This window comes from Podarcis filfolensis (genome assembly GCF_964270895.1).
Source record: "Podarcis filfolensis genome assembly, chromosome: 2".
Taxonomy (NCBI): Eukaryota; Metazoa; Chordata; class Lepidosauria; order Squamata; family Lacertidae; genus Podarcis; species Podarcis filfolensis.
Window position 1 is genome coordinate 64,529,066 of NC_139605.1, and position 18,580 is coordinate 64,547,645.

At 40.6% G+C, this 18,580-nt stretch overlaps 2 protein-coding genes across 18 annotated transcripts in view; one reads left to right on the forward strand and one right to left on the reverse strand.

Annotated features, from left to right (window-relative positions):
* FAM13B (family with sequence similarity 13 member B) overlaps positions 1-9,172 on the forward strand; it is a 56,328-nt gene extending 47,156 nt beyond the window's left edge. For all 14 annotated transcript variants that reach the window (XM_083593011.1, XM_083593020.1, XM_083593017.1 and 11 more), the window contains 5 exons: positions 1,988-2,083; positions 2,834-2,917; positions 3,986-4,158; positions 4,921-5,022; positions 6,530-9,172. In XM_083593011.1, the coding sequence (XP_083449137.1) occupies positions 1,988-2,083; positions 2,834-2,917; positions 3,986-4,158; positions 4,921-5,022; positions 6,530-6,647 (573 nt within the window). In that variant the 3' untranslated portion in view covers positions 6,648-9,172. The remainder of the gene's footprint in view (positions 1-1,987; positions 2,084-2,833; positions 2,918-3,985; positions 4,159-4,920; positions 5,023-6,529) is intronic.
* PKD2L2 (polycystin 2 like 2, transient receptor potential cation channel) overlaps positions 6,497-18,580 on the reverse strand; it is a 29,839-nt gene continuing 17,755 nt past the window's right edge. For 3 of the 4 annotated variants that reach the window (XM_083593271.1, XM_083593273.1, XM_083593272.1), the window contains 6 exons: positions 17,303-17,404; positions 14,549-14,625; positions 13,305-13,359; positions 12,900-12,979; positions 11,759-11,879; positions 6,497-6,726 (listed from right to left, as the gene is read on the reverse strand). In XM_083593271.1, the coding sequence (XP_083449397.1) occupies positions 11,777-11,879; positions 12,900-12,979; positions 13,305-13,359; positions 14,549-14,625; positions 17,303-17,404 (417 nt within the window). In that variant the 3' untranslated portion in view covers positions 6,497-6,726; positions 11,759-11,776. Of the gene's footprint in view, positions 6,727-7,353; positions 7,393-11,758; positions 11,880-12,899; positions 12,980-13,304; positions 13,360-14,548; positions 14,626-17,302; positions 17,405-18,580 lie in introns of all 4 variants that reach the window. The other variant, XR_014542995.1, reaches the window with a different exon arrangement.

Consider the following 18,580-nt stretch of genomic DNA (forward strand, 5'->3'; position numbering starts at 1 on the left):
AGAACGCGGCAGCCAGACTGGTGACTCGGAGCGGCCGCCGAGACCATATAACACCGGTCTTGAAAGACCTACATTGGCTCCCAGTACGTTTCCGAGCACAATTCAAAGTGTTGGTGCTGACCTTTAAAGCCCTAAACGGCCTCGGTCCAGTATATCTGAAGGATATACCCCCATTGTTCTACCCGGACACTAAGGTCCAGCGCCGAGGGCCTTCTGGCGGTTTCCTCACTGCAAGAAGCCAAGTTACAGGGAACCAGGCAGAGGGCCTTCTCGGTGGTGGCGCCCTCCCTGTGGAACGCCCTCCCACCAGATGTCAAAGAGAACAACTACCAGACTTTTAGAAGACATCTGAAGGCAGCCCTGTTTAGGGAAGCTTTTAATGTTCGATGTATTATAATATTTTAATATTTTTTTAGAAGCTGCCCAGAGTGGCTGGGGAGGCCCAGCCAGATGGGTGGGGTATAAATAATAAAATTATTATTATTATTATGGTTATGAAATATCACTGAACATCTGCCTCAAATAATTCTCATATTTTATGATTACCAAATGATTCTTAAAATAGCATATAGATTTATTGTGTGCCATGTAGAGGCTCAAAGAACGAGCTGCAAAATAAGATCAAAGGGCAGCTCTTTAAATACTGTTAACACTGAGGAGGGATGTTCTATTGTATTTTTGTTTTCAGTTCACTGTTTTGGTATTTTTTCTGCTGTGTATAAATAAATAACAGATAAATAACCCTTCTTCTGGCGCTGTAGGGAGGTTAGTCAGGCCTCTGTACATTCCTGTATAAAACATTGCAAAGTACACACTTTCTACAGAATTTGCATTCAGTAAAGGTAAAGGTACCCCTGCCCATACGGGCCAGTCTTGACAGACTCTAGGGTTGTGTGCTCATCTCACTCTAGAGGCCGGGAGCCAGCGCTCTCCGCAGACACTTCCTGGTCACGTGGCCAGCGTGACAAGCTGTATCTGGCGAGCCAGCGCAGCACACAGAACGCCGTTTACCTTCCCGCTAGTAAGCGGTCCCTATTTATCTACTTGCACTTAAGAGTGCTTTCGAACTGCTAGGTTGGCAGGCGCTGGGACCGAGCGACGGGAGCGCACCCCGCCGCGGGGATTCAAACTGCCGACCTTTAGATCGGCAAGTCCTAGGCGCTGAGGCTTTAACCCACAGCTCCCCCCGCATTCAGTAGCAAGATGCAAAATTACCAGTATCGGAAAGCTTTATTTTTCTGTGATTACTTATTGTCCACACCTAAATTGTGAACTTGCAGTTTTGGTATTCTCCAGCTATTTGAAGCGTCACCAGATAATGCTCATGTTTACTTGTTATGATAAACTATGGGGGAAGCACTATCAGGACGAAACTCCGTTAGCCTGAGTGAAGTGTTGGGTTCCCATGTGACTGGGAGGAAAGCTTTTGCTGAGTTTAATTTTGCTGCCAAATAACCACTGCTTAGCATCGTGTATGAACCACAAACCCTGATTTAAACAGTAATCTGTTAAACAAGCCAGCTCTATAACCAACCCATGGATCAAAGTTGGCTTGTTTAGCAACTCATAATTGGCCACATTTGTTAATAATGATAAGCTAGACTTCCTGGCTTATTGTGGTTTGTGTGTATGAGCACTGTGCTTATGGACCTCACAGCTCCAAATTAAAATCACAGATTTAAAAACTGACCAGGCCAGGGAGTGGACTGAACTTGTTTTATGTGTGAACACATAAGTAAAACAAAAGTTGGCAGAAGCCCTACTCCCACTGTGTGGGAAGAGGAAAGTGTCGCAAGCCCGGTACTTTGCTCAGGCTGCTGGAAACGTGTCCACATAGTGCTAAATCATGGCTTAGCATTGCATATCAACTGGACCACTTCAGGACAATGAGTGAGCAAGGAGACTCTGACATCATGTGATCCTCTTAGTGGTGAAGATACCCTGTTTTGTTTTGAGTGTTAGATAACCCATTTCTGCTTTCACTCAGGTCTCCAAAGAAGAAAGGCATATTGTTAAACCTCTCTATGACAGATACAGGCTTGTGAAACAAATGTTAACTCGAGCGAGCATTACTCCCATCCTTGTAAGTAGTTAAGCAGTGTTTCATACATTTTCCAACTGATTGGTGTGTACTTGCCTCAACAATGAGTGTTCATCTTGCTAGATGTCTCCCTTCTGGACTAGCCCTTATGCTCAAAACAGGTGTTCCCAAGCTAGGTAGTGAAACACTAGATAGTGAATTTTTTAAATCCTTAATCTTGTTTTCATATGGTTTCCTAGTTTTGGATTTGCAAATTATTAATGCCTTTAAATTTTTTAGAGCTTTTCGTTTTTAAATGTTTTGAATATGTATTCAGTTTATTTTTAAAAATATTTTTATTACTTTGGTGGTTACTACCCTGGGCTACTTGGAAGGGTAGGATAACAATAACAATAATCGGGTAATGAAACTAGTTCCAACTCTCAGCAGTTCTTAGGATGCTATTTAGTTTCTCAGCTGTAGCAAATGTTAAATGTGTCTATTTGTCTACATTCATCAATATTTGTTATACTGACCTTTGTCTGAAATGACTACCATTTTTTAACATGGTGGTCTTTCTCTAGACACACTGTAAAGCTTCCTGTGCAGTAGTTGAGAATTGGGCATTGGTTTGCATGTAAGATTTACTGTTCTCACTTTATGCTGGGAACAAATGCCTGAAGATAAATGTTGACTAGGGTTGAATGTGCTGTTTAGCCAACATAGCGCAAAATATAAAATGATGCTGTACTAAGTTGAACAAAATAATAGATTTCCTGTATATTGCGTAACATATTGTGACATATATTTTAGGGCTCACCATCAACCAAAAGACGAGGTCAGATGTTACAACCTATCATTGAAGGAGAAACAGCCCACTTCTTTGAAGAAATCAAGGTATTTTATCTATCCAAAGACAACAGAGGTCCCACAAGGGCCTATAGTGTACATTTGAGTTTAACTGAAGCATTTCACATTAATACACACATCTCTACACCTCAAATTGTAACAAAAATGTAAGCTTGAATGTGTGTGCAGAATGAATGTGTCTTTTACTGGGTTTATGACTCAGGTAGTTGAAATACCGTATTTTTCGCTCTATAACACACACCCGACTATAACATGCACGTAGTTTTTAGAGTAAAACAAGAAAAAAAATATTCTAAACGAAACAGTGGATGTGTGATTTTTGTGGTTCATGCTGTGGCCACAGACATGTGATCTGACAGTGAGTTTGGAGTAGCCCAATGCAAAAATCCTGAGGATCCATGTGGATCCATGCTTTGTAACCATGTTTTAAGTGGGGAGGGAAGGAAAAGCACTCAAGGGACAAGGAGCACACGTGGGGTGGGTGGAGAAGGATGCTGCTAATAATGCAGAAGAGGGGTTTAAGGGGAGAAGAAGCATGTGTGGGGTGGGTGGAGAAGGATGCTGCTAATAATGAAGAAGAGGGGTATAAGGGGAGAAGGCTCCTCTCCTCTCCCACTTTGCTCCTTTAAAGCAAGCAGGCTCTGCTTTTCTTCCTCCTCCCCGCTCATCCCTGGCTTAGCCAGCTGAAAAACTTTGCTGCTATGTTGTGAGCTGAGTGGGGAGGAGAGAGGGACAGAGAGCCTGCTTGCTTTAAAGGAACCAAGCAGACAGGAGCCGCTTACACTCGTGTAAGCAGCTCCTCTCCTCTCCCGCTTTGCTCCTTTAAAGAAGCAGGCTCTCTGTCCCTCTCTCCTCCCCACTCAGCGGCTCTTCTCCCGCTTTGCTGTTTCAAAGCGAGCCATGGAGGAGGGAAGGAAGGGGAACCATGGATCCTCTGCTCACGACTGCAGCATATCCCCCCCGCCACCCGTAGGCATTCCCTCCATAACACGCACAGACATTTCCCCTTACTTTCTAGGAGGGAAAAAGTGAGTGTTATGGTGAAAAAATACGGTACTTCATGCATGTTTGAACAACAATTTTATTATTTTTCAGGAAGAGGAGGAAGATGGTGATGTGTCATCAGAGTTCACTGATCTCTTAAAAACTAACACCCAAACGCAGTCTATTACTACTAGTCCAGTTGAAAACTCAGAATCTGATGTTGAAGAAAGTCAAGAGAAATTGACTCGAGAGCTTCGTCTGTCAAGTACACGTGCAGCTTCCATGTACGTAAATGCAACCATGTGAGCACCACACAACAAATGTAGCTTTGTAATCAAAACAGCTGATAGTTATTTTTTTAAAACACTTCTGGATCATGATGGGGTGTGAGGTGGAACAGTGAAGGGTTTTCATTTGCAATGTCCTCCTGTAATAAGTCAGGCAAATCATTTTACAGTGGTACCTCGTGTTACATACATTTCAGGTTACAGATTCCGCTAACCCAGAAATAGTGCTTCAGGTTAAGAACTTTGCTTCAGGATGAGAACAGAAATCATGTTCCGGCAGCAGCTGGAGGCCCCATTAGCTAAAGTGGTGCTTCAGGTTAAGAACACTTTCAGGTTAAGTATGCCCCTCCGGAACGAATTAAGTACTTAACCCGAGGTACCACTGTACTTACTTAGCTGTTTCCTCTAAGTCAGAGGATCCTATGGGCCAGATTTGGCCCAGCTCTGATCCCAGTTTGACCTGAGAGGCTGTTCTCCTAAAACCACATCAGGTCTGGGGCAAGCAGAGGAGCAGCTGGATCAGCTGTGTGACCAAGTTCCCCATGGGAAATATCATCACACAGCCAATCCATTCCCTATGGTGAACTTGATTGCATAGCTGATGACTGCAGAAAGCAGCTATGCTATACTCAGTGCTGCAGCCGGCTGTCAGGCACCTAGAAAATGTTGCGCAAGGGGCATTGATATTATTGTTTTGTTGATGGGTGGAATATCCATGATGGTTTTGATTACCCTATGCATTTTTTTGTAATTTTATAGGCCTGAATTATTGGAGCAACTTTGGAAAGCCAGAGCTGAAAAAAAGAAATTGCGCAAAACTTTACGGGAATTTGAAGAAGGGTTTTATCAGCAGAATGGAAGGTTAGTTGAATATACAATGATTGTAGGTCCAGACGTTTACTCATAATGAAGATGAGGCAAATATGCAATTGTGTTTGTTGATGAAGGCATTAGTTATGCTAGTAATGTACAGTGTTGAAAATGACAACGTAACACTGACTCAGTTCACATGACTCTTACTAAGCCAGGATACACTTGCTTTATGCAACTGCATGCAGCCCTTTGCCTTCTCTCTTTGTACAAGTGGGAAAACAAGGAATCCACAGTTAACTATAACTTTACACTAGGTGCAGACTGGGAACTCTGGTTTAAGACTTTCAAACAAACCAGGATTCATAAATCAACTTTAAACCATAAATTTATACCCTGGCTTGTTTGGAAGCCATAGCTTCTAGGTTTGGAAACACATAGCTTCTGTTTACTTGCAACAGGAAACATTGGTTAACAGTAGGTCCCTTGATTGGATTTTGCAAATGTGGCCTCTAATGTTCATCTATTTTAGTAGGATCATCAGCCACACTATTTGGTTTCAATGAATACTTGTATAAATATAGCCAATTAAAATAAATTATAAAATTTAGTACGTTTCCCATTGGATTCCAGCCATTTTTTCCCCAATTCAGCAAGAAATAGGTTCTGTGAAAGAAGCTGGAGGGGGCTTCAAATTCATTACACATAATGCTTGCCAATAAAATAAGTCATTACATTCCATAAAGATACTGAGAAATGTAGCATAATAGAACTTCAATATTACTGTCAACTGCATCTCTCAACTTTGCTATGACGACAGTGCAGCCTTGTTAAACGTTATGTACTGGATTCAACTAAATACCTATACTAGTAGGAGACAGCACAATATATTTTTCTCCCCTTTCTCTCCCCCCCCCCCCGCCAATCTCTGGGGAGATTGAAAGAAGCCCCAGAACAGCATGCAAACAGAGGAGACAGTTCGATTAGGCAAGCAGAAATGTTTGTGCTTACAATGCAATTTCATTAGCACTAGTTTGAATTCCACCCTGTGACATTTTTGCACTGATTTGGGTGGAATGTGAACATGTGGGCTTGGCTACTCTTACTCATTTAAATGGGTTTTTAACTTTTTTTAAAACAACAACCCACAAAGTTAACTTTTTAGAGACAATTTGTAAAACCTTATGAGAACAACAGATAAAATGAAGTACTCACTGTTATGAGTAGAGTGCTGCAGATGTATTTCCTTTTCTTGTTACTACTTTAAATTGTTATCACATGCTATTATTTGATAGAAATGTAACCTCCATGTTCAGAAGCAATATATCTCTGATTACTAGGTTCCTTCCATGAATTGATGTTTGTACTTACTTCAGAAAATACAAGCTTTTGCCTAAAAATGCTTAGAATGAAGCACAGGGTCAGGGATGACAGATGCACCACCTCCAGTTCACCAGTATAACATGAAACACCTCTAGCCTGCATGCATCCCCAATCTATTTCAAACCAACAAAATTGGTCAGAATTGTTAAATGTTGCATTGGCTTTATTTTTCCAGAAATGTTCAGAAAGAAGATCGTGCTCCCATGCTTGATGAGTACAGAGAGTACAAGAAAGTTAAAGCCAAACTGCGGCTTCTTGAAGTCCTTATCAGCAAACAAGATTCTTCAAAATAAATTAAGTTTCTTCATAATAGTGAAAGGTTGTTTTCTTATGATGTCCATAGTACTGTTAGGTGTTCACTTTTGTCTTGCGCTGTTGAAAGAATGCAGTTTTTTGTACATTTTATGGTGCCACATTTGAAAGGCAAGTAGGTCCTATCTAGAAAGCTAACAAAAAACTTTTAAAAATTACGACTGCTCTGTCCAACTTTAGAAAACATTTTCCTTGTTTCTTTTAATTAAAAATGCAACTTCCTCCCAAAAGACTGTAGAACTAGAACCATTCAGAAACTTTGGACCTTCTAACTTCGTTTCATCTGCATTTGTTAGTGTTGTACTGAACTCTCTCTGTTGCCTTTTTATGCTGGGGAACAATGGCAGCAAATTTAAGAACACAACTGTGTTTTTCAACACCAAACTGAACTGAAATGCCTTTCAGAGGACCGCTGCGGAATAACTCTGTTTGATTTCAAATGACATTTTTCATACGATAGAATGGTTTATGGTCTGTAGATATTTGCAACTTAAAGCTCCCTGGTCTTCAGTTTCAGATTACAATGGACAAACCAGAAAGTGACCTTGCTTGTTGTATTTTTAAAACGTGGAAAAACCTGAACATTTATATCACATATTGCCTACAAGACTTGCATTACTGTTAATTTATCAATTTATCAGCTGATGGTGATTTAGTGTGTGATCTCAAATGGATATTGCATCATACCTTTGTATGGGAGAGTGTCTGTGCTCAGCTCTGTTGTATCTGAAATAAGCATATCTTACCAAGGGCTAAAATAAAATCATTAGTGTGATGGATTCAAGGTAGACACACAGTTTGAGAAAAGCCTCTCTGCTATGTCACTGTTGTAAAAATGGAAGGAAAAGTGATTTGTTTGTGGCAATAAGCAGATATCATATGGTTATTGCATGATGAAGCTTCAGAATTGAAACATTTTTGTGATGTTTATTTTGCCTAGTATAGATGACAGTAGCCTTTAATGGTTCTTCTCAATCCCTTCCCCGCCCCACTTAAATCTGCAGTCTGAAAGGCTCTATCCAAGCCTACTGTGGACATACAGTCTGCACATAGAGAGATTATCAAAGGTCAGAGACACCGTTTTACCACCTGTCTTTATGGCATGTGTGCAGACACTGTACCTCAGGCCCTTAAAAATGGTTTGATGAATTGAGTGCCAGGGTGTGCACACTGAACGGGGAGGAACAGGGCAGTGTCATGGGATTTCTTTGCATGTGGGTGCTGCATCTGTGGCACAACTGGACTGAGCCCTAAATGTTGAAATTGGCACATTTTTGATATCTTTTGTACTGTGGCCATGTTTTTGTACGTGCCTATTTGCTGCATGTGTTATGAACAGCTAATGTCAACACAGATATTGATTCTCATTGCTTTTTGAAAGACCAAAAAATGAATGTCTGTGAAGTAAGTGGCTAGCATGTAATTCATCAGGTCAGTGTGTTAACATGGAATAGACAGAAAGTAGATTTTCAATACTCCATACTTGCCTGTTTGCTATGTCTCTCTATTTTTACTGTGATTATAGGCATGTAATTTTGGAACCCAAGAGCACTGAAATGAGATTATATTCAAATGCTTTGCCTTTTTATACAACTAGAAGGGTTTTTTTAGTAGTGAATTACAAGTTTGGAAATTAATCTGGAGATCATCTGTGGCTTTTATTCAGCTCCATTGTGCAATGTACACTTCACTTTGTTTTCTATCAATCTGCAGACACAGGTGCACCCAAACATTGAAACTTATGTGTACTGTACAGTGTTGTACATGAATGTTTTATATACCACATGCAAAATGTCAATATGCACTATTTAAATGTTTTAAATAATATATTCCTCCTTTATAATGCTTAAATCTATATGATTCCAATATTTTTATAAAGTGAGTGATCAGACTGGTTCCACTTCAGAATTAACAGCTGCTTTTGTGTGTTATGCAGTGTTTGGCTGTTTGTTCAGTATCGTAGCTAGCATGGCATCAGTTATGCTAAGAGTGTGTGTTGTGCCATCTTATTGAGCAATAAATGGTAGTGTTAGGCATTTTGTGATATAACATAGTTTTACTTTGGTATAAGTAAAAACTATATGTGGATATATAGATATATAAATATATATATAAATAAACCAGATATAAATGATTGCTATGTCTGGCATTTCATTGTATAGATTTTTATAATAAAAGGATCTTTTATTGTCATACTCCATTGTGTGTTTGTGGTGTGTATGTGTGTGTGTGTGTGTGTGGAACATGTGTTGTTTCTCCTAATTGACTCTAGGGCGTTTAAACAAGGTTTTAACAATTGTTTGTTTTAATCCTGTGTGCTGTTGCCTATAATTCTACTGTTTGGCTTTAACATGTAGTCCTGGCTTAGAGTCTCAGAACTGGTGGTAGTTGCAGTTTCACCAGAAGCAAGCATGTACTTGTGTTTTTTATCTTGTTACATTGTAAGCTGCTTTAAAGGCCTTCAGGTTGAAAGGTGACCCATAAATAAATAAATATATTCATTGTGCACACTCTTCTAATTTTTACAGTGCTGCCGACTGGAAGCAGTTTATTATATTACACTTCTAGAACGTTCAGCAGGGTTATTCTTATGTTCTACAGACCTGATTTTTTCCACATCTGAATTTGTTAACCTAATTTCTTTGTGGATATATAGAGCGTTCCAAGGTCCACCCTGTTTTGGCGAGCTGTGCCATTTTTCTTCTCTGTCTCAAGGGTATGGGGCAGTATCTGGGGGTACTCCTGCCAGCAGGTCCTTCCTTCCCACCTGATTTTTTGGTCTGGTTTTTCCCATTAACCTTCATGTTAGACTGTTCCTTAACAAGTTATTGTTATTAATATCATGCACCTTTTGCTATATGTTCTAATACTTGACAGAAATCCATGCTCTGCTGTTCAAGAAAACAGCATTGAAGTGCAGTTTTGTGTTTCTGAGCTGCAAGGCAGGCAACACATCCTTCTTGGAGCCCTCTGTTGATCCACAAAGAAATATCGCTTGCAGTAAAAACAACTGATCCATCTAAAATGATGGTGCAGTTGCAAGAGCTTTGGGAAACATAGGATTAAAAAAAAATCCCTCAAGAACTAAAAACAAGATGCTGATTGGGTGTAGAATTTAGCAGTACCTGTTAAAGGGAGGGTCTCAGCCATGTGTGTGTACTAGCCTTCCAGGGTTCCTTTATTGTTAACCATGGTTTTCAGCTGCTCACACTTTTAAAAATGAGACTGGCTGTTGCCAGAAGAAAGTCCTTTTCCATGAACAAATGTAAGCTTGGGAGATGGCTGCAGGAAGTAAGTTTGTGATGCAATCTGGCCTTGATGCTAATGCACTAAAAAAACCTCTACTCCCCCCCCCCCCACAGCTCTGAGCATCCTCGTCTATAGGAGCAGAATTAATTGCAAGGAGTAAATGTTTGTAAATTTCCTTAATTCATACGTCACAGGAAATAAGTGGTATTGACACAGACTTTTTTTAGTGCAAAATGCACTGTTTCATACTTAACACCTCCCTGCTACCGTTACAAGTACCTGAGAGCATCCTCTTTACACTACCAGCAAGGGCACAGAGAAGGGTATTCTCAGTGACTGTATTACGGCTGTGTGCCTTCTTTCCCTGGGGATAAAATTTCAAGCTTGAATGATATCCGGAGGCATTATTTTTCAGGTGACATTTGGTTACTGAGGTAAATAGGATATTCTAAATGATGAAAATTGCCTTACATTATTTATCCACTTTTAAATTACTTGAGCTTTCAGAACAATGTAAGCAAACGCAAAACAAAATAAATATCACCATTATCTTTAGCAGCTGACTTCTCCAGTCTTACCCTGGTCCAGAAAACACTAGCTGGGAGTGTAAATCATATCACTTCACCATTGGACACACACACACACACACACACACACACACACACACAGTACTCCATTACTTTCAGTGGGAAGCAGACACAAACCTGGAGCTGCACTGACGTGGGGGTGATGAACTTTGCAATGAATGTGTCCTGTTGAAAGCAACATTTTTATTTGAAGGTACATTCAGATGTGTATCTATGGCAGGCTTAACCTTTTTTTGTGCTGAAGGCCAGCCACCATAGTCAACCCTCTGGGGGGCAACATATAAACATGGGTGTGGTGGGAACTGCAATTCTAAATACTGCCTTCCAAAAGACTTTCCCATTAGCAATTCTACACTTTTAAAAATTGTTTCTTACATTCAGAAGTAAAACCAATTAAAGGATGAATTTGGGGAGTGGGATCTTGGGGATTCTAAGGTATGTCAATGGTTTCTGAGAAGTATGCGGCAAGTGGCTGAATTGCCTTTTCTGGATTGGGATAGATCTTTTTTTTCAAAATGGCTTCGGAATATAGAATATTTAGTTTCCTATAATATTTGACAGCCTTAATGTGTTGTCTACATTTTGGTTTAGTATTCATGGAGGGATGCCTGCTCCCGGCAGTTCCAAAATGAGATTTATTCTTTGCCCCTCCAATGCTGCTCTAAAGAATGAAGGAAAACACTTTTGCCTTCTCTTTTAAAACATTTCTATTCTTATGTGTTTTCCCACAGCTGCAACCTGATTGCCTGGGTTTAAGTACAGTGCCCCCAAACAGCCACATAATAAAACAGTAGGTGGAGGTGTTCAGTGCATATGTTCATGGCTATGTAACATGCCTACAGTTCTCACTTCCTGTTAAGCTACTGTTGACAAAATAAGTTATGCCAAAAGCAGCTCTTCTGTCTCACATTTAGTAGGAGGAGGCAAGCAATCATAGCTCCTGGGCAACCCCATCTTTAGACTTTGGTTGGTTGGAGCTTTCCTTTTTTTAACTTTATGAAGTAGCTTTTTCTCAGAATCGATGTGGTGTTCAGCCAAGCAACTGGCACGCCACTTGAATGGAGGGGGTAATGCATAAGCTGGGCAAGGATTCCTTTCAACATCTACATTCTAGAGTCTAGAACGTTTTCCCAGTGCTGCAGCTATACAAATACTGAGACAAGCTGGGCAACCTTGTTTCTGAAAGGCATAGGAAGTTGCATCTAAGGTTTCAGTCAGACTGGGTCCCAAATGTAAAATCTGCTCTCTTCTCTTACCTTTCCCTACTGTAGCTTTCATGGTGAGACTGTGGTTTTAGGAGCAGCATTCATAAGCATGTCAAGCTTATAGGTCACTTCTTTCAGTTGTTTCTCCATTTCTGCTGTATATCTGGAAAGTCTAGAACAAGGAAAATATTAAAACCCAACAAAACATACAAACAGAAAACGCATCTGTGGGGCTCAACTAGCCATTTTGGGGAAGCCACACCCACCTGCCTTATACCTGAGATCCTACATGGTGTTAGGTGGAGGGTGGGGCTTCAAAATAACAATTGGGAGCTTAATGTGGGCTCTTGGTGGTTTCTTTGCTGGAGCAAGGTGCTCTCCAATCCACCCATGAGCTGATGGGCAGTAGGAGTGTACCTTGCGGGGGAACAGGTTTCTGTTCAATGGAAGCCACTTCTCCTTCCAAGTGCTACTCTTTGACGCCATCCCTGCAGCCCATTTCCACTTCCCAAATCAGAAAGGGGCTGTTTGTGTGCACTTGTTCCTTCCTGGGAACAAAGTATGTGCAGCTAAAGAAAGCAGCTACTTTTGGAAGTAACTACCTTTGGGAAAGATCAACTTCCCATGGACCTCTGAAAGGAGAAGCACTGTTTGAAGCAGCTGCCCACCATCTCCTGTAAATGGCAAAACAGTGCTTTTGAGAAGTGTTGAGGCAGCCCTGCTTTGGGTAGGGATCAGCTGCATTATGGAGTTCCAACTGGGTAGTTCAGATGATCCCATCAGGAGCATGCTTTTTAAAATGAATAAATAAGTTGTTTGGGGTGGAAAACTGTCCAAATGAGGATCACACTGTCTCTTCATACATTTGTTTTCAACTGGTGTATCATGACCCCATTACTGGATTACTATCTAATGTAGGAACATCAGAAGATTCTGCTGGCTAAGGCCAATGGCCTATCCAGCTCAGCATCCTGTTCTCACAGTGGCCAAGCAGTTGCCTGTGGGAAACCCACAAGCAGGATTCAAGCACAAGAGCACTCTCCCCTCCTGAACTCAGCTGGGTCACAAGAGCAGCATTTCCTGGGGGGCGGGGGAGGGCTTAACAAGTGGGTCTCCAATACGTTTGGCCTGGACATGAATTCCAGTCTGAAAGGGTTGAAGACAACAGGGACTGTGACACTAAGCAGCATACCTTTGAAATTCAGTGTAAGAAACTGCATTCTGAAGTCCTGCGGATGAGCTACCATAAGATTTCCGTTTCCTGGAAACATCCTGTAGAGACACAATATTGTTTACACAAAGAAAAACAGCCATCAATTAAGTCACTTTCCCATGTACATGTGTTGCATTGCTCACATGCTCAAGTCGCATTATACAAAGTGCAGAAGTATAAAAGAAGAAAGGACTAGGCATTTTCTGTCCTTAAAACACGTTCCTATTACTGATCCATACAAACACACACTACCTGAAGAAAAGAATGTGTGCAGGGTCAGATGAATGCTAGATTCTACCAGAGCACAGCCAAAAAGAGAGGGAACGTGTCCGTAGTCTTGTGTGCAGAATTCAGCATCAAGTTTTTAGAACAGAAGAATCTTACCTTGTCCAAACTACCAACTCTGGAGAGGCTCTTATTCACATCTGTCCTGGAGCTTCTAATTGTCATGCAATAAAACACAGTACACAATTACAGTCCATATTATGGCCACTTCCTGATACAGCAAGGGTGGGGAACCACTTTGGTCCAGTAGGCTGCATCAAGCAGTGGCCAACACACTATAGGCCAATCATCCAATATCTTACGATGTTGGGTTATTGGATCCCTGTAAAAGGCAGCAGTGCTCGCATACAGCATTAAATGCAAGACCCACAGGAAAGGAGCAATTAGGAACACACACCTTAGTGTGCTCTCCCGACAGTCCCTTGGCATTCATGGCTTTATCAGTCCCACACCTCACGTCATATGACTTCAGGGGAGTAAGAGGTGGGCAACACCAGCTCAAAACAGCCTTTGTGGGCCAGAGGTTCCTCGCTGCTGTGAAACAGCTTTGAGTGAAACTGATGTCAGCAAACTACAAAATGGAACCTGGTGTAAAATGTAGATTTTTTGTGTGTGAAAAGAATTAAGTCCCCACTTCTTCCCAAAAAGCCTGAATGCAGTTAATCAGTCAGTTAATGCTAAAGGATGACTGAACAAAGCTCCATAAATTTAGGGTCCTAAAAAGTTATCCCCACTGCTCACCCACATCTCCTCCCACATCACAATTATATCTAGTTAAAGAAGATGCATGACATGATTATTATTGCCGTTCAGCATTTCCCTGCCCCTCGCATACAGCAGCCAAGGAAGTGGTAAGATGTGGTAGAAAGAAAACACTATTTTCAATAACACATATTCAACCAAGAGATAAGAACAGACATAGGATGGCAATGGCTATACATTTCAGGAAACATCTAGATTGATTGACATTAAATTTACATGTGACAGGACTGGGAGTAGATTCCCCACCCCCTTATTTCAAAACTTTAACATGCAGTCTAGCAGCACTGTAATCAGTTTTGCCATTTGACTGCAACAGAACATGGATTCTACCATATGCTGCAACAGCAACGGAATTCTCTTGTGAGCCTTCTTTCTATCTAAATAGTAGATGGGATATATACTGTATTTACTCGAATGTAATGCACACCTTTTTTGGCCTAATTACGTCATGAAAATTAGGGTGCACATTAGATTTGATAGTGTATTAGATTTGATTGCAAGCTTGAAAAACACAGCTGACATAGCAAATACTTTTTTTGGTTTCAAGGTTTTGAAAACTGAGGTGCGCATGTGATTTCTACCTGCTTACTCCATACAAGTCTTCTGTCTGTGATGTCTGCCTCTTCAGTTTGAGTTTGACTAGAGCTTTATTGTAACTCTAAGTATAATATAAAGAAAGCACTGTTAGGTGGATATCCCAAAACCATAGTTTGGCAATATATTCATTGTATCTCACTGAAATGTCACAAAATAGTGAATAAGCTTCTGAGTTGTCAGAAACTTTTTCAAATGGATGTTAAGCAAAACAGTGGGGAAAGAGTGAAAGCTGAAAATGATGCTGGAGCCTCAAAGTTTGCAGTATGTATGAGTCTTAAGAGGGAATGCTGATGTGTTAGGCAGATGGGCAGAGGAAACCAATGAGAAGGGGCAACATAGACCCATCAAATCCTGAGTCCCAACCGTTTTGTGCTGGTGAGGGTAGAAACGATGGGACTGGTTGGAGGGCTGACATATTTCCCCAAACCCATCCTGGGCACATAGCAGGGAAACAGAAAGGATTTGGGTTCAGAGGATGCAAAGATTTCCTGGATCCACAGATATATACCTTCCTACTGTTGGAGGAGGAATAGTTGAAGTCCTGCTCTGCCCAGATACAATCAAAGCTATAAAATTCTATAGCCACTGGGATGCCATTCCAGGGACAGAGAATTGTACCCTTAAATTGGATGCAACTCTGGTGAATGCAAAACAATTTCAGTATGCACCATCTTTGGCTACTGTGCAAAACAAGCAAGCTGCCTCTTCCCGTCTATTTTTATACTATGAAAGGTAACACTTACTCAGATCTGTCTCCAGCACAACTTAGGACACACAAATTTCTTGTGAGGAAGAAAACAGAAGCAAAAAAAAGTGGTACTCTTTATAAGTGATTAAGGAGATTAATTTTAAGCGGCATACTGGGTAAAAAGACACAACTGAAACATCAGGGGGGAAACCTTGGAAACCATTCTTGGTGATGGATGGTGCTGTGAAGGACCCTGAATGAGAGGCAGGGAAGGGAAGATCTGCCAGGGTGAGACAGTAGGAGAAAAAACGAAAGCTCCCTGGTGAGAGCTGGGAAAGTCTACCACTTTCTATGTGAGGGTTAAGAGCTACCTTTGAGAGAGGACTCTGCATTTTCTTTTATCTTTCTTTTATTGTTATTGTTTTTATTTAATTAGTTTCTTTTCTTTTATTGTATTATGGAAAAACTTTAATAAAATTGTATGGGGGGTGGAATAAAAAGTTGGCTACCATTCTTGTAACTGTCCTCACAGATTTTAGTTGTTGTATGTATTTATCAAAAACCATTGTCTCAATACATTCAGTGCTAAATAGAGGCTGGGCTGTGAAAAACAGCTTTAATAAACTTGGGTGGGAGTTCTATGTACTGGAAATGTCCATGGTATCTTTTATAAATGAGCCTCCTTAATATTTTCCCCATGATCATATCTGAGCAATAAGCAATCCTTGGCTTTTAAAAATGAGGGAATGCTTTTATTTCAAGATGTTAGAAATTATGACACCTGTCACTTGAACATCCTATCACAGGATGTGTATTTCTGCACTCTGTTTTCATCCTCTAGATGCTCAGTTGCTTAAAATAAAGCAGCCTTTCTTCAAAATCCCAAGAATAAGGATAAGAAAAAAAGTCAACGGAAGCTAAATTAGGTAGTATGTTACACTGGTGAATTTGGGATTAATCAGGCTTTGAACAAGGTGTCTACACAAGCATGAGGCAGAAAGTGTTTGTAGTTTCTGAATATGCAGTGACTGCAAATATACACCTGGCAAATGAATAATAAATAACAGCGACTTGGGGGGCTGATAAAAACCCCTGCTCTTAAATAAGCCAATCTCACATGAGATTCTCAATTAAACTAGATTTACATATTCATCAGCCACACCAAACACATGTTTCTCCCTATCACCAGGCTCTGCACAACCAAATGGGGCATTGCTAGTAACCTCCTTAAAAATATCATATGCTCAAAAAGAAGACATGGGTAATATAAAGAGATGCAAGGAGTTTTCACAAGTCACAAAAGGTGTACCACATAATCCCAATGTAGGGATGGTTGAGCCCCTAAATACGAAGATAAGGTTGGAATCATGTGGTGACTTTCTTATTTTTCCTAGCCTCACAAATGCAGCCAACCAGAAATGACTCCTTGATTGGGAGATGCAACCCAAACAATGAGGTGACAAAACCCCATTCATTGTCTATGGAACCACAGACCCATTGAAGCCAAGTGAATTGCATCTCAATTAATTGGAACTATAGGAAGTAGTACCGAGTTGGATCCTTTAAAGGACTTTATGAATAAAGCAAGTAGTCAGTAACTACTCATTATAGATTCTATTATCTATTATTAAAATAGTCACGTGATTAAGCTGACATATGAACAAGCTTTTGATCACACACACAACCACTTAGCTCTTCCCTTTGTGTGAACAGAAAATAAGCCAGGAAATTTTCCATTAACTATAATTTCCCATTTTGTCCTCATGATAGCCTTGGAACAAGCCAGGATATTAAACCACTCCAAACCATTATATGAGTCTTAATATACTTGTTCATCCTGAAACCATTAACCATTAATTTCCCAGTCAGGATGAGATGGAAAGATTTCCTGTCTTGTTTACTTGCTCTAACAAAAGGAGCAGCAAAGTGGCTGCAGGTACAAAATGAAACTTCTTCACATCTCATCCTATTAAGCCAATATATGATTAACAAGCAGCCATTATTTTTTTGCTGACAATGGTAATATGAACAAACACCTATAGGTGCTTACCTGTTTAATAAGATCACTGATCTCAAATTCTCTGCTTGGGATGACTGAAAAATCAGCTTTCACTTCAGAGTATGTGTCATTAATGATTGCCAAGAACATGTTCTGTGCAAAAGAGAAAGAATTTTGAGTCACAAAATCAGAGGCTGAACTTACAGGAAGGGGTCTCAATGGTTATTTAATCGGATCCATTATAGTCAAAAGCAATGATGCCAGATTAGTCAATACAACAGAGCAGCGATTAGAGTCAACAATATTTGCAAGGTGCAGTGAATAAGAAAAATTAGTACATTCATAATAGAAGACAACTCACCAACCTTGCAAGATAGTGGCTAATAGTAGTTTTTATTAATTTTACAACTCCTTCCAAAGTTCCAATATTAATATGATGACTACACCCACTATTTTTTTCTCCGTTTGTCCAAGGGGATCACATCAATTGCTGGTTAGCGCCCTTGATGAGGATTTTACTTCAAAATTTTGTGTCATGTTTAGTACCTTAGTAATGAGGTACAAATCAAACTTGATTGCAATTTTCCTCATGATGTTTGGATGACTACTACAAGATACACTGTCCATGCCACCTGAAATGAGGGGCAGGGATGTTTTACTGGTGAAAAGATTCCATTCTGTATTCTACTGTGCTTAAAGGTAAAGGTACCCCTGACCGTTAGGTCCAGTCGCAAACGACTCTGGGTTTGCGGCATTGATCTCGCTTTACAGGCTGAGGGATCCAGCGTTTGTCCGCAGACAGCTTCTGGGTCATGTGGCCAGCATGACTAAGCTGCTTCTGGAGAACCAGAGCAGCACATGGAAACACTGTTTACCTTCCTGCCGGAGTGGTACCTATTTATCTACATGCACTTTGATGTGCTTTTGAACTGCTAGGTTGGCAGAAGCAGGGACCGAGCAATGGGAGCTCACTCGGTCGCGGGGATTCGAACTGCTGACCTTCTGATCAGCAAGCACTGGGCTCTGTGGTTTAGACCACAGCGCCACCCGCATCCCCTATTCCACTGTACTTAACCATCTCCAATTAAATAAGTATGTCTCACTGCTGCTCATCATGATGACAGACTAAGTGCTTGAACCTGCCCCTCAGCATAGGCTGTGAATTGGCTTACAAGTAAAGTTGTGTGCTATCTGTGTGCAAAAAAGACCCCCAGGTATGCACAGGAATAGGAAAGTGGGTAGGTCAGATTTCAAAAGATAATGGGAAAATGATGCAGCATGGATGTAAGCAAAGGCTTACAATGGAAATTCAACTGGGCTTACTTCATA